The 15,674-nt window shown below is 38.1% G+C and overlaps 1 protein-coding gene across 1 annotated transcript in view; it reads right to left on the reverse strand.

Annotated features, from left to right (window-relative positions):
• LOC135214379 (calcium-activated chloride channel regulator 1-like) overlaps window positions 1–15,674 on the reverse strand; it is a 457,588-nt gene that overhangs the window by 29,535 nt on the left and 412,379 nt on the right. Inside the window, exon 2 of the mRNA XM_064248618.1 lies at window positions 6,654–7,211. Within this exon, the coding sequence (XP_064104688.1) occupies window positions 6,654–7,211 (558 nt within the window). The remainder of the gene's footprint in view (window positions 1–6,653; window positions 7,212–15,674) is intronic.

Consider the following 15,674-nt stretch of genomic DNA (forward strand, 5'->3'; position numbering starts at 1 on the left):
GCATAATAAACAAATAAATCAATGAACTAATGGTGTTCTTATTCCTTGCACTCATAAGTACAAGGAAGGAAGGAACCTAGAGAGAGACAGAGAGAGAGAAAAGGGGGGCACAATTAAAAACAAAAAACAAAACAAAACAAAACAACAACAACAACAACAAGGACAGAAACGAAAGGAAAAAATGGGGAAAATTAACACAAACAATAAAAGGAAGAAGAAAGAGAGAGAAAAAAAAAGGGGCCACGATTAAAAAAAAAAAAAAATACAACGAAGAAGGAAAAAAGACAGAGAAAAATAAAGGGGGGGGGGGGGGGTAGGGGTGGGAGGCACAATCAACAAATCAATCAATCAATTAACGTCGCTCCCATTCCGCGTCCGCCTCCAAAGCTACTGACATATTTATGGTGATTAAAAAAAATAGCAAATTGCAAACAAGCCGATCTTGCACTCTTGCACCGACCAGCCTGCCGCGAGAGTGCAGAGGCGAATTCCCTAATTAGTATGAAAATTTTGTGCAATCCAATCCCAGAGGAAAATTACAGCTAATCAGAATTATTAGCATACTTAATGACCGGGTGGGATCGTATACCAATCGGGGAAACTACAGTATCATAACATTCTGCCTCGTTTAGGATTTGCGCCGGCAGACAGCTTCAAATTAATGGCCGGAGGAGGTTTGGGGGGGGGGGGGGGGGGGGGGGGGGGGGGGAGGGGGGGGGGGGGAAGGGGGGGCATTATATCACGGCGCGACTGCGCGCCAGTTCATGTATAATGATGTACTTTCCGATGGGATAGGCGCATTATTATGATTATTGTTATTATTATTATTTATATAAATGAATAAAATATCTTTCATGGAATTAATTATTATTATTATTATATCATTATTATTATTCTTATTATTATTATTATATGACAGGAGTCGTCGTTTTACATAAATGAAAAAAAATATATTTCATGGAATTAATTATTATTATTATTATTATGATTATTATTATTATTATTATTATTATTATTATTATTATTATTATTATTATTATTATTATTATTATAACAGGAGCCGTCAGTTTAGATAAACAGAAAAAGTATCTTTCACGGAAATTATTATTATTATTATTATTATTATTATTATTATTATTATTATTAATATAACAGTAATCGATACTACATTAAAGTCTTAAATTAGATTATGATAAATCTTTCAGTTAAATTATTATTATTATTATTATTATTATTATTTTATTATTATTGATTATTATTATTATTATTATTATTATTTATATTATTATTATTCAAAGGTGGAACTGGAAGAAAACCCAACATGTAAACTAAGTAAGCAAGACTTGAAAAAAAGGAAGTAGAAATAGAGGTAAAGTAAAAGGCTAAATGGTGGATGCAGTTGGGATCCTAAGGAACGCTCCAATCACCTTTCGGTAATAGCCTACAGTGCAGCACGTGAGGTGCACTGACAGCACTATTATGCCGTCCATCACAAGTTCGCGAGTCATCGAACTCAAGACACGATAATTCGGGCATTTAAAAATTAATTTCCATAATGGATGTTCGATAATTACATTGGTAATGTAGATGAGTTCACTAATTTTGGAGTCATTACACTGAGTAGTAATGAAGGACTGTCATGAGCTGTCAAGTGTGCTGATTTTTGTATAATGAATTTGAGTGCTCTTGTATGGTGCACTGTTTTCTGATTATGCATGGGTATGATGAAGTATACTGTGTGTGTGTATGAGTGTCATGGAATGTCAAGTGTGCTGATTTTTGTATTATGAATTTGAGTGCTCCTTTATGGGGCACTGTTTCCTGATTATGCATGTGTATGATGAAGTATACTGTGTGCGTGTGTGTGTGTGTGTGTATGGTGACTGGTGAATAGGATATTTATGTACTTCTCTTTTATGGGGCATTGTTTTTTAATTATGCATGGGTATGATGAAGTATACTGTGTGTCTATATAAGTGACTGATGTATTGTATGGTGACTGGTATATAGGATATTTATGTACTTTTTCTAGAACATTTTTGTAGACTACTGTATAAGGGTAGTGTATTTGCATAGTGCTCTATTATGGGGCATTGTTTCCTGATTATACATGAGCATGATGAATTATATTGTATGTGAGTATGGTGACTTAGAGCACTTTTGTTGACTGCTGTATAAAGAGTAATGTTTTTGAATAGAATGTTTTACTCTGTAGGCGAGTCCTTTCAATACAGTCGTTTGAACATTGCAAATATCTATTCTGATCTATGAAAGCTGATGTAAAGATATTTAGATCTTATAATAAAGAATTGTTGTGTACTGATTATCTTACGAAATGGATATGGGTTTCAGCGTTGACCGACATATTATTATTATTGAGTGATGTTGATCATACATGTTCCAAAGGAACTTTACTGTTTACTGAACTTATATTTTATATATATATATATATATATATATATATATATATATATATATATATATATAGCGAATACCACAGGAAAATGATAGTCAGAAATCCAAGCGCTTTCGTCTTTACTCAGACAATGTCGAGTAAAGACGAAAGCGCTTGGATTTCTGACTATCATTTTCCTGTGGGATTCGCTTATCATGAAGTCACGTGCATCTACTGTGATTGTTTAAGCATATATATACATATATATATATATATATATATATATATATATATATATTATATATATATATATATATATATATATAGTATATTTAGCAGGGTAGTTACATGCGTAAAGACTAGCATCAATTAAAAAGAAAGAAAAAAGTGTCAAAATAGGACACAGTAAGGGGGACGAACGCTGTCAACGACTAATTACACGATCCAGCTTCATCTGACTAAAATCCTAATCAATGGTACAGGCAACAGGTGTGGAATTAGAAGAGGGGGGGGGGGGGGGGGGGGGGGGGGGGGTTTTTTTGGGGGGAGGGGGGGGGGGAGGGGGGGGGGGGGGGGGGGGGGGGGGGGGGGGGGGGGGGGGGGGGGGGGGGGGGGGTTGGGGGGGGCGGGGAGGTGGGAGAAGGGAAACAGGGAGGAGGAGGAGGAGGAGGAGGAGGAGGAGGAGGTGGAGGAGGAGAGGAGGAGGAGGAGAAGGAGGAGGAGGAGGAGGAGAGAAGCGTAGGATGGGGGGGGTTGGTTGGTTAGGGGGGGGGGGGGCGGGTTTGGCGACGTGGATTGGAAGCAATTCGAATTAATGACAGTAATCATACTCGACGTAATTCATTCCAGTGATTTCCAAATCGTTTCCGTGGAACCAATATCAAAAGGGCCTCATTCAGCTTTGATGGACCCCTGTGGGGCGGGGGCGGGGGGAGGAGGGGTGTTTGGTAGCAGCAGCAGCAGCAGCAATGGGGGTTCAAAATAAAATATATGCAAAAAAAAAAAAAAAAAGGATTGTGTGGAAACGATCCATTTCGTACCCTGCTAAGGACGCCGTTCCGCGTTTCTGTACCCAACCCACCACCACCCCCCACCCCCACCAGCCCCCGCCCCCTGGATGATCCGAAAGATTGAAATTACCGAAGGGCGTCGTGCGGCGTTCTGACGCCTGACGTTCGCACCCTCATGACATTAACAGGAAGGAGAAGCTCTAACGCCAACGGCGTTTTGCGTATATGTTCTCGCCAAATGCTTCGGAATGAGGTCAGCGTTTACCAACGATGGGTTCTCTATGTCACCATTTGACTTACAATCGGTTTCTTAAAAAAAATATTTGTACTGACAATTTTTTTTTTTTTTTTGCTGCACGGAACATATCTGGAGCAGTACGCGAGGCGTTAACTTTTCCGTACTCATTAGCATCTTAGGCATGCACTGTTCGTGCAATGGAAAAAATGGTACTTTAACACAAATATCTGCCAAGTACGGACTAGCTCAAACACACTCATGTAATCTCTATATTTTTGACAGGAGATTTTGGTCAAAACTTTCAAGGTTTTTGTTGAATATTGACCAAGTCTGGACAAAGCAAATATACTTATATTTTACCAATATTCTGAATACGAATAAATGAGCGGGACAGAGCAGTCGAATTCTGTGATGAATGTTGGAAAATAACAGCAACAAAAAACCTAAATAAACGACACATCCAGAATATTAGGAGATGAAGTCATTAGAACCCGATGCGAGAGTATAAAAGTATACAATTTTTTATTGAAGCCTGAAGTGAAAGTATAAAAGTATAATTTTTTTTTATTAGACCTTGAAGTGAATTAGAGCCTGAATTGAATGCATTAACGTATACAATTTTCCATAAGAATTAAAAATAATCATGAAAACCAACCAAGCACATCCCAGGTCGGAGAAACAAATGGAAAAACCCTACGAATTAGAAAAAAAAAAAAAAACTGGGAATTATCGGAGTAAAAAAAAAAAAAAAGAAATAAAAATAAAAGTCGGCATCGGTTTTTGCTGTTTTCGTTTCGGCTCGAAAACCGACCGATAAAACCTGTCGGGAACGAAACAAAGGTGCCAATGAATTTCACTCTCGAGAGTGAAGGCATTTCAACATTTACTCTCACGCAAAAAGAAATCGAAAATGTGTGTGTTGGTGGGAGGTTAACAAAATGGTGACCGTTAGCCATCAGTTAATCTGACCATAAAAGTACAGGAGACATCACTCTCTCGAAGGAGAGAGAGAGAGAGAGAGAGAGAGAGAGAGAGAGAGAGAGAGGTAAAAAAACTGCTATGAAAAGTAAAAACCTTTGTCCATGAAATCGTAAAAAAGTAGTATGCGCACTGTTTAGTTGAGAGAGAGAGAGAGAGAGAGAGAGAGAGAGAGAGAGAGAGAGAGAGAGAGAGAGAGAGATCAATAATGCTTCATGAGCTGAAAAGGAAAGCATAGTGGTTTTATAAGAATATATATATATATATATATATATATATATATATATATATATATATATATATATATATATATTTGTATCTATTTATCATAAGAATGCAAGATCGTCTGAAAGCGAGAAAAAGAGAAATCTACTGTAAAATAAAAAAGATCAGAGAAAATAAATTACCTTTTCAATCGAACCAGAAAAATTTACTTAACACTCCCCTCACAAAGAAAAAAAAAAAAAAACTCACACACACACACAACTTCTCAGCAGCATATCAACTACGTGACATGCCACTTAGGACCGTCACCAGCGAGTATTTCAGCCCACTGACGGGCAATGAAACCTGAAAACCTAGTCACTTGGTCGAAAACTTTTTAAGTGCACACAACTCCATTCGTTACTTTGAGGAAGGACTTCGCAGAAAGGAGTCTGGTAGACTCTCTCCTAATGGAGGCCGAAAGAACTCTTCTTCTTCTTCTTCTTCTTCTGACTTGCTTTGGAATTCAAGAGCTGGGTTTTTGTAAATCATTTCTTAAGAAAGGTGTGGGAGCTATAATACGATGGTCGTCAAGCTGATAGCCTAGCCGTGACTGGCCCCGGCCCGAAGTAAACAGAAAGAGACCTCATATTTACGCGGCGAATCAAAAAAGGTGCATATTTAAGTTAACTGTTTTTACATCCACCACTTAAGTATTTAATTAGATAATTAAAAAAAATCATTGCCATTTTTCAATATAAACGAATAGCATAGATAATCATTTTCCCTAATGCAAAGAATTCTAAATTCTATGTTAGTTACTCTAAAATCAAAAGCTAAGGAAATATTTAGAGTACCTGGTGCGTTCTTTTTCATTTTGTAAATTCATGGGGATGGCGTTCATTCTGGACAAAGAGCTGAATAAATGAACTCGAATCATTTGTATAAAATTAGAGAAATTATCATCACCTTTAGCATCTGAAATAAAAAAAGTGTCAAGGAAAACGCAATATAAAATAATTGACCTTGATTTGTCAGGTAAATGATGATTGAAAAGTCAAGGACACTTTAATCTAAACATCAGCCGATTCATAACCGTCGAGTCAATGAGTCATTAAACGTGAAATTGGGTGACTTTGATGACCAGTGAAATAAACAGCTCATCAGAGGAATAATGACATCAAAGAAAAATCAAGAACGAATGATAAAACATGTTTCTGATAACAAAGTCCCGTCGAGGGAAGTACTACAGTAATATGTCACCGATCAATGACGCAATCTGCTCGACAAATCAGGAGTAAAAATGCAAGAGACTTATAATAAATGAAAAATAGTGAGTATCAATCATTAATACAACTATTTACGCAGATGCCCTCGTTTAAAAAAAATTGGGTGGAATTAGAACCAACTAATGTATGAAACATTTTAGATGATTAAGTCAAATCAAAGTTAAATTGGCATTAAGGTGTAACTGAATCGCACTTATAAATAAACGAAATCAAAGTAAAGCTACTCGTTTGTAAATCAATTTGAAGCCTTGTAGAACATAAATTATAGTTAGAATAAAAAAAAAAACCGGACCAAATAAATCACGTCAATGGATGATGAAAGTGAATTGCATAACATCGTAAAATCAGTTAGTAATAACCCGTAACTAAATGGCAAAATAAATCAGTCGGAAAATCAAACAATTTGAGGACAGTTAAATGAAGCATTGCAAAATCTAACTCAAAGCTAGAATGAAAAAAGGAAAAAAAAAGCAACTCAGCCCCGTCAAAGGAGGTCAAAGTAGATAAAAAAAAAAGATGAAAAAAATATTCCAACTCACAGAGGGCAATTCCGACAACGCCAGCAGCGACGATTCCAGGTGGGAATTGGTGTAGGGGTCGGGCGAGAAGGCGCAGCCCGGCTGGACCGGATCGCAAGCCGCTCCCTTGACCGCCCCGTCGGCGCAAGCCGTCGCCGAGAACTGGTAGGTGTTGGGGTCCCTGTAGGTGGGCGGGTACAGGGGGTCGTTGACGTGGCCCCTCTCGTCGAACACGCCCCATCGGAACTTCGCCCACTCGATCAGGAGGAGACGGGCGGCGTGGGTGTAGGAGTCGTTCGAGGACGTCCACAGGAGGTCTCCGCCCACCTGGATGAAGTCCCCCTGGCGGCCGCAGCCCTGGCTCTGCTGCGTCCACGGGCGCGACCCGAAGGCTGGGTGGGGCGAGGTGACCAGGATGTGGGCGTCGGTGGGCGAGGTGGTCGCCAGGAGGGGTATCAGAAGCGAGCAGGTCAGGGAGTTGATCTTCCAAGTTCGGGGCAAGGAGACGGTCACCTCGCGGATCGACGCCCGCCCGTTCGTGGCCGCCCACATCATGCTCGACAGTTCTCGGAGGACGCTCTGGGAGGAAGAAATGGAATAAAAGAAATTATTAAAAGAAGTATCAAGATAAGTAACTGAATTGTTTGATAATCAGGAAATAGGATTTCTCATTTTAGTTGTACTCTATACAATATTGTGTGTCTAATGTATGTATGTATATATAAATACATACATACATTACATAAATATATATATATATCATATATATATATATATATAGATATATATCATACGTATATATACAAACGTTACTCAAATAAAGAAATAAATAAGTAAAGGAAGTATCAAGATAGGTATCTCAATTCTTTAATTATTAGGGAATAGGATTTCTCATTTTATATACTCTATATAATTGTGTGTGTGTATGTATGTATGTATGTATGTATATATATATGATATATATATATATATATATATATACACACACACATATATATATATTATATATAAACGTTACTTATTTATAGAAAAAAAAACACTTTCACTCCCTCCGTCTGTCTATTGCCTATCTGTAAGACTCTCTGTCTGTAATAGTATTGTATAAAATACAGAGAAACTCTATGACTCACTTTCAAGAATTACTGCTTAATCAGATCAGGCTTCGTAAGAAATACCGGATTTTCTCGCCCCTTCTCAAAGGCACTTGAGGTAAGACAATTCTTAATCTTCGATTCATAAGAAATAAAGCAATAATATTGATTCTCGATACCTCATAAATTCACTCTAAAGACGACGAAGCAATGTAAGCGGTTCAGTCATCAAAGAGTGTCTCCCGGAAATTTCAATAAATGCAACAGTGAATTGTATTGAATGGTGTTCGTGTCCGCCAACCATAATTCAGGAGCCGATAAAAAAGATGAATAAAAAAATGAATAAATAAAAATACTTGGGTTCTATTCATACATGTAACACAGCGAGTGCAAAAACATCATAATTTTTGGTGCATTCTTCACTAAAATCTCAATGCAAGACGAAGAGTCAAACGACATGGAAAGCACTCGTCCAACGAGGAACTATTTCAGCGGGTTAAGCAAGTCAACTCCATTGTAAGAGTTCATTACATAATTGCAGGCCAGTCTGGGTGGGTGACGGGGACTGGACAAATGGACACATAATGAACCGCAGATAGATAGACAGACAGGCAGACAGACAGACAGACAGACAGACAGAGAAGAGAAAGGGAAGGCGGCTCGCCAAAGACCCAATATAACTAGAGAGCCCCTTCCCCTGGAGGTTTATAAAGATACGTCTCTCTTATTAGGGGCCCGACGAAAGTTATGCCCTCGCCATAATCGCCAACATGGCCGTCGCTTCTACGCGAGAGGAAACGAGTCAGGTTATACTTCGCCTAGACTAAACCACCCCCCTAAACTGCCCCCGCCCCCGCCCGCCCCCACCCCCACCCGGGGGGAAGGTGCATAAACATGCCCACTCAAGAAATGATTATCGCGGTGAATAGAATATTTTCCCTAAACACACGCACGGGCGCTCCTTCGCCTCGCGAAAAAGAAAAAAAAGTGTGAAAACTGGGGGCGTTCCAGTGTCGTTCATCCTCTCTCTCTCTCTCTCTCTCTCTCTCTCTCCACGGAAACACACACACGCGCGAACACGAACGCACACCCAAACAGTAGTTAAATACACATTTTGGTTTTGTACTCTCTTGTTACATCTCTGGCTGTGTGTGAAGTTATATATATATATATATATATATATATATATATATATATATATATATATATATATATTTATATATATGTGTGTGTGTGTGTGTTGTATTCCACCTTACAAAATGAAGGAGAAGAAAGCGAAAGACAAAAAAAAAAAAAAAGAAAAAAATGTCTCAATTTTTTTTACATTATTCCGGAAAAAAACTTCGTTGACTAAACAGCATAAGAAAAATATACAAATTGGACGTCTTTTTACATCCATGATTTTTACTTTTCGTGACTATATGTTATGTATATATAAATATATATATATATATATATATATATATATATATATATAATGTATATAAATATATATATGTGTGTGTGTATGTGTTTGTGTAAACTTTCCTAAAGAAGCACTACTACGGAAAAAAAATATGAAAATTGAACGTCATCACATGGCTTAACCAACTCTCTCTCTCTCTCTCTCTCTCTCTCTCTCTCTCTCTTCTCTCTCCTCCTAGTTATCTGGGCGCTCCCATTTCATAAGCTTACTGACACATCCCTCCCATTTTTGTCATTTTTTGTCTCCGGAGGGCAAAGACTACATCATTTTCGTCCTCCAGCCTCTTTCCCCTTTTTTTTTTTGTTTTTTTTTTTTTTTTTTCGAAATTTAAAAATTCAAAAGGTGTGTTGTTTTCGTTCCCAACTTTAGCAGTTTACCTTCTTACAGATGAACTAGATGATACACACACACATACACACACTATGTATCTATATATATATATAGTATATATATATATAATATATATATATATATATATATGTATATAGTAATATACTATCTATATTATATATATATAATAGATATATATATATATATATATATATATATATATATATATATATGATATATATACATATCATATATATATATATATATATATATATATATATATATATATATATATATATATATATATATGTGTGTGTGTGTCGTGTGTGTGTGTGTGTGTATGTACGAAAATAAAACAGGAACACTGAAAGAAAACGGGAGAGAGAGAGAGAGAGAGAGAGAGAGAGAGAGAGAGAGAGAGAGAGAAGCATGCAACTACTGCATGAACAGCAAGTCGAACTACGCCACAATGGAATCCTCATCTGTCATTTTTGTCAATATTTTATTTTTTCCCCTCGTGTGTAACACTGCTCATATTTCTTGTTTTCTGGTTAACTGCCGGACCCTTACCAAATAAGCCACGAGTAAAAGAAATCACTTTTCGCAACTGGGCGAAGAAGAGGAGGAGGAGCCGCAAAAAACTCGTCATCCAATCAAAAAATCCCTCTCCGGATTGAATCAGCCAATCAGCTGCCGAATCTCAACGCGATCACGGCCAATCAGCTTCACTTCATATTCACTGATTTCCACACAGCATTCCTACAGATGCCGAAGAAATACCAAATTGTGGATTGTAATTTCGGCAACTTGTTAGGTGGGCTTGTTGTGTTAGGCTGGGTGCGGGGGGCGGGGTAGCGAGGGCGGGCGTGGGCGGTTGCAATAAGAGAGAGAGAGAGAGAGAGAGAGAGAGAGAGAGAGAGAGAGAGAGAGAGAGAGAGAGGTGTAAAATGACGGTGGTATGGCAATCATGTGTTGAGATACCTGCAAATTTACTAGTTTTGACGGTAGAATACCATAGGTTGTGGCAGGTATCACTATAAATTAATAACTACATTTATAGTGAAGCTTTTTATGAGCGCGTTTAGCCTATTACTACTACTGCTATTATGTCGAGATGGGGTATTTACCAGTTCACTATCCACAACTGCTTGTAACTTCACATTCGGTAGCCAGCAACTGCGACAAATTATAGTGATAACTTCTGAAAGAGTCAGGCTTATTACACCTTTCCCCCAAGTTCAAATTTCTAGAGGAGTCAGGCTTATTACATCTCTCCCCAAGATCGAACAGCGCATCACAGCTTAAGGACCCCAAGAGAAGGGATACTGAAATACCCCAGATTGGAAGAAGGCAACGGATTAGAGAGGCCCCATGGAAGTATATAGCGGACCCTGAAAGCGATCAAGGTTAGAACATAATCACATAAAGAGATGTTCACCAGACTGAATACCACATCACAAAGACACCGAAGGTGACAGAAGAAGGTATCGTAAGCTAACAACAATATTTTGCAAATTGTTCACCTGTAAGAAAGTGTCTATAACAAGAACAGAATTGAAACACCAAATTCACCCACAAAATCTTTCCCCTCCGATCAACATCAAATATTTAATGATAATAAATGATAACTCTCGCGTCGGTTTTCGGAAAATTTTCCCGTCGAGTTCAAATAGCAAAGTTGATTATTCCTGTCAGATCGGCTTATGTACAAAGCACTCAACATGCTCGCGCGATTTTTGCAACAACTGCATATCTGGCTGGCATTGCGATAAATTCATACAAATGCAATGAAAGCCTGGTGCAACGGCCAGATTACGATAGTGCCCGATCACGGTGGTCTCCTACTGGGGTAGGTCCCGAATGCCGGTCTTGCAGAATGCAACATTGCCTGAATGCAACCATTATGGAATACGCTTCTCGTGGAATGCATTATAGGGCCATGTTGGAATAGTGCCAGAATGCAATCATTATGGAATACGGTTCTCGTAGAATGCATTATAGGGCCATATGGGAATAGTGCCAAAATGCAACCATTATAGATTACGCTTCTCGTAGAATGCTTTATAGGGCCATATTGGAATAGTGCCAAAATGCAATCATTATAGAATACGCTTCTCGTAGAACGCATTAAGACCATATTGGAATAGTGCCTGAATGTAATAATTATAGAATACGATTCTCGTAGAATGCATTAAGACCATATTGGAATAGTGCCAGAATGCAATCATTATACGTAGAATATGGTTCTCGTAGAATGCATTAGTGCCATATTGGAATAGTGTTAAAATGCAATAATTACAGAATACACTTCTTGCCGAGTGCATTATAGGGCCATGTTGGAATAGTGCCAGAATGCAGTCATTATAGAATACGATTCCCGTACAATGCATTAAGGCCATACTGGACTAGTGCCAAAATGCAACCATTATAGATTACGCTTCTCGTAGAATGCTTTATAGGGCCATATTGGAATAGTGCCAAATGCCTCATTATATAATAGCTTCTCGTAGAATGCAATCATCATAGAATACGATTCTCGTAGAATGCATTATAGGGCCATACTGGAACAGTGCCAAAATGAAATCATGATAGAATGCAATAGTGCCTGATTGCAATAGATTCCTATTACAGTTCTTGTGGAATGCAACAGTGCCAGATTGCAATAGCGCCAGAATGCAATAATTATAGAATAGAATATTATCAGATTCTAATAATGCCAAACTGCAATAAATATAGAGACATGATAACGCCAGATTGCGATAGTTTCATACTACGGTAGATCCTGAATGCGGTTACGCAGAATGCAACAGTGCTATATTGCAATAGTGCCAGAATGCAACAGTTCTAAAATACGACAATTCCACATAGCAACATTATGCATATTGCGGTAGTTTCAGATAGTTTTATGTGGTGTCAATTTACGTCAGGTCCAGTTTGCGACCGCTTCGTAATTCAATAGCACAATACAACAATGTTCCAGAAGCACTAATTCCATATTACGTTCGTCCCGGATTACAATAGTTCCGGAAGCCGTAGTAAGAAGGGCCTTACCTCCGAATTACTGGGTATTTGCTCGTGTGCTTGTGAAGTACTCGTATCACAGGCTACAAAGCGCTGATTGTGTCCTGCTTAATGTGCGAGTTCTAGATGAAATAAGTGTATGTATGTATGTATATCTGTACACACACAGACACACACACACACACACACACACACACACACACACATATAATATATATATATATATATATATATATATATATATATATATATTAGATATAGATATAGATATATGTTTGGGTGTGTTTGATTGTGTGTATGTGTCGAGGTGAAAAAAATTCAATGTGAAAACAAGTAACGAAGGAATCAATACAGCAAATACAGACAGACATAGAGGCAAAATAAAACAAAGCAATGATCAGTATGAAAAAAAGAAAAACATCCCAAATCTCGAACGTTAATAAATAAAAGAAAAAAAAAACAGATAAACGCGAATAACATCCATAAGGAATCGAGTAGATTTATCAGTGAAGAGAGAGAGAGAGAGAGAGAGAGAGAGAGAGAGAGAGAGAGAGAGAGAGAGAGAGAGAGCCCAGGCAGTGACCTTCACCGGATGGGTGTTAATAACGCTGCCGAAAGCCATTAAAAATTCTCACTCAGGCGTTGATGAATAATGTTGATGGCTTTTCAATGACTGGATGAAGATCTGATGAAAGAATGCTTGTGTGTAGGTGTTTGAGTAAGCATGAGAGAGAGAGAGAGAGAGAGAGAGAGAGAGAGAGAGAGAGAGAGAGAGAGAGAGAGATTGATTGGGTGTTTGAGTAAGCAGAGAGAGAGAGAGAGAGAGAGAGAGAGAGAGAGAGAGAGATCATCAAATCAAATCAAAGTTTCTCGTACGTAGATTTCAGAAATTGACATAGGTAAAAAATAAGGCAAAACTTATGAAGAGGGAAGATGAAAAGTCATTAAATTATCAACTGAATATGTGCCAGATAGGACCAAAATTATAAAGGGGAAAATGAAAAAAAATTAAATAATAAAAAAAACTTGACATTTACAAAAAGGACCAAAGTTATGAAGAGGAAAGACGACAAAAAAATGAATAAATGGATTGCAAAAATTGGCAAAATTATGGAGAGTTGAGGTGAAAATTAAATAAAAAATTAAAAAAAAATATATAAAAAACATAAATTATGAAAGGATGGTGAAAATGATAATCAAATATATATAAAAAATCAAAATGAACAAGATATAAATGAAAAAAAATATTAATGACTTCAAAATAAACAAGATATGAGATGAAAAACAAAATAAAAAAATTAATTACGACATTAAAACCTAACAATAAAAAAAAAACGGAACAAGAGTCGCCTTCCCAACACGTGGAACCCTTCAAAAGTAAATTCCCACATTGGAACACATAAGGCCTTCGGGGGGCGGAGGGTGGGAGGGGGGGAGGGGATTTCAGGCGACGAGTCCCGGATTACCGCCATTCAGCTGAACCTCATTTGAATGTCACTCGTGAATAATACGCCATGGATTAACGGGGGACAAAGAATATTTAATGAAGAAGGAACAGCAGGGGGAGGGGGGAGGAAGATGATGATAATAAGGGACTTTCTCCATCAACCGACCCCATCAGTGCTACGAGGGGCGTTTGGTCTCTTAGAGAAAACAAAAATAAAAATAATAAAAACTCTCTCATTTATTGAAAGGAGGGTGGAGGTAGGTGGGGACTTTATAATATTTAAAAAAACATTCTCATTTATTGAAAGGGAGGGCATTTGGTTTCCTTGAAAAAAAAATAAATAAAAAAAAACTTTCATTTATTGAAAGGGAGGGTGGAGGTAGGGGGTGGGGGGGTGGGGACTTTTTAATATTATTCTGAAAAAAACATTCTCATTTATTGAAAGGCGTTCGGTTTCTTGAAAAAAAAAATCGAAAATAAAAATTAGAAAAAAAGTCCTCATTTATTGAAACAAAAGGTGGAGGAGTTTTTAGATATAATCAGAAAAACTTTCCCATTTACTGAAAGGGAGGTGTTTGGTTTTTTGAAGAGAATTTAAAAAATAAATAAAAAAATTCTCATTTATTGAAAGGGCCGGTGAAGGTGAAGGTGGGGAGTTTTTTAAAAATATTTTTTTATTGGGAGAGAGAGAGAGAGAGAGAGAGAGAGAGAGAGAGAGAGAGAGAGTTACAAAAATCGAAACAGAAAATAGCAATTTAAGACAAGGATGCTATGTATGATGAGAGAGAGAGAGAGAGAGAGAGAGAGAGAGAGGAGAAATATCAGATGTCACATACTCTCTCACCACCACCGTCACAGCGTCCCATGACATCAAAGAACGAAAGTAGGGGACTACTTCTTGGAAGCAGATCGATTAGAGTGTTGGGCAGACCCACCAGGGAACCTCATTGTAATTTTGAGAGGGGGGGGAGCGGAGTCAATAATAAACTCTCCATGATTACAAAAAGAGGCGAAGCAGATAAAGCGACGCATGCGCGACTGCTGGGAGAAAACAAGTGATAAAAAAAATTGAAGTCTCCCCTGTTCTCCTTCGACGCTTCGCTGTATAGAAAACGGGATTCCCCCCTCCTCCTTCCTACCAAAAATCTTTGATAGGATTAAGCCTTTCCACAGCGGGAGGTGATTGAAGGAAGCCTTTTATTCCTAACCACACGACTGCGAGGCATCTTAAATACTTCTAGTAGGTTTGTTTGCCATCAACTGCACGTCAGGGATCAACCCGCCCCCCTACCCCACCCCCGCCTCTCTGCCCCGCCCATTTATAGCCATCAAAATTATGATGTGTGGCAGTCGCTATTCAGAGACGCTGAGGGGGAGGAAGAGAGAGAGAGAAAAAAAAAGAGAATGAGAAGGAATAAGAGAAAGGGGAAAAGATTAATTAGTGGATTGAGGGTTTGGCTGGCCCGAGACCACCCGTCGAGCTATTGAGGCGTAGGGTAATAACTGCGTTTCTCATGAGCAAGTCAACTGGCCTTCTAACGTAACGCTTCTCTCTGATAGATTCATATTCATTCAATAATGAATTAGAAGAAAGAAAACAGTGGGAATGAAGGGAAAAAAATAATTAAAAAACGGAAAAACTAAGCTGCGATTCCATGTGATTATCACAATCGAAGTATTTTTTTATT

Source organism: Macrobrachium nipponense, chromosome 45, assembly GCF_015104395.2.
Source record: "Macrobrachium nipponense isolate FS-2020 chromosome 45, ASM1510439v2, whole genome shotgun sequence".
In the NCBI taxonomy this organism is placed as follows: Eukaryota; Metazoa; Arthropoda; class Malacostraca; order Decapoda; family Palaemonidae; genus Macrobrachium; species Macrobrachium nipponense.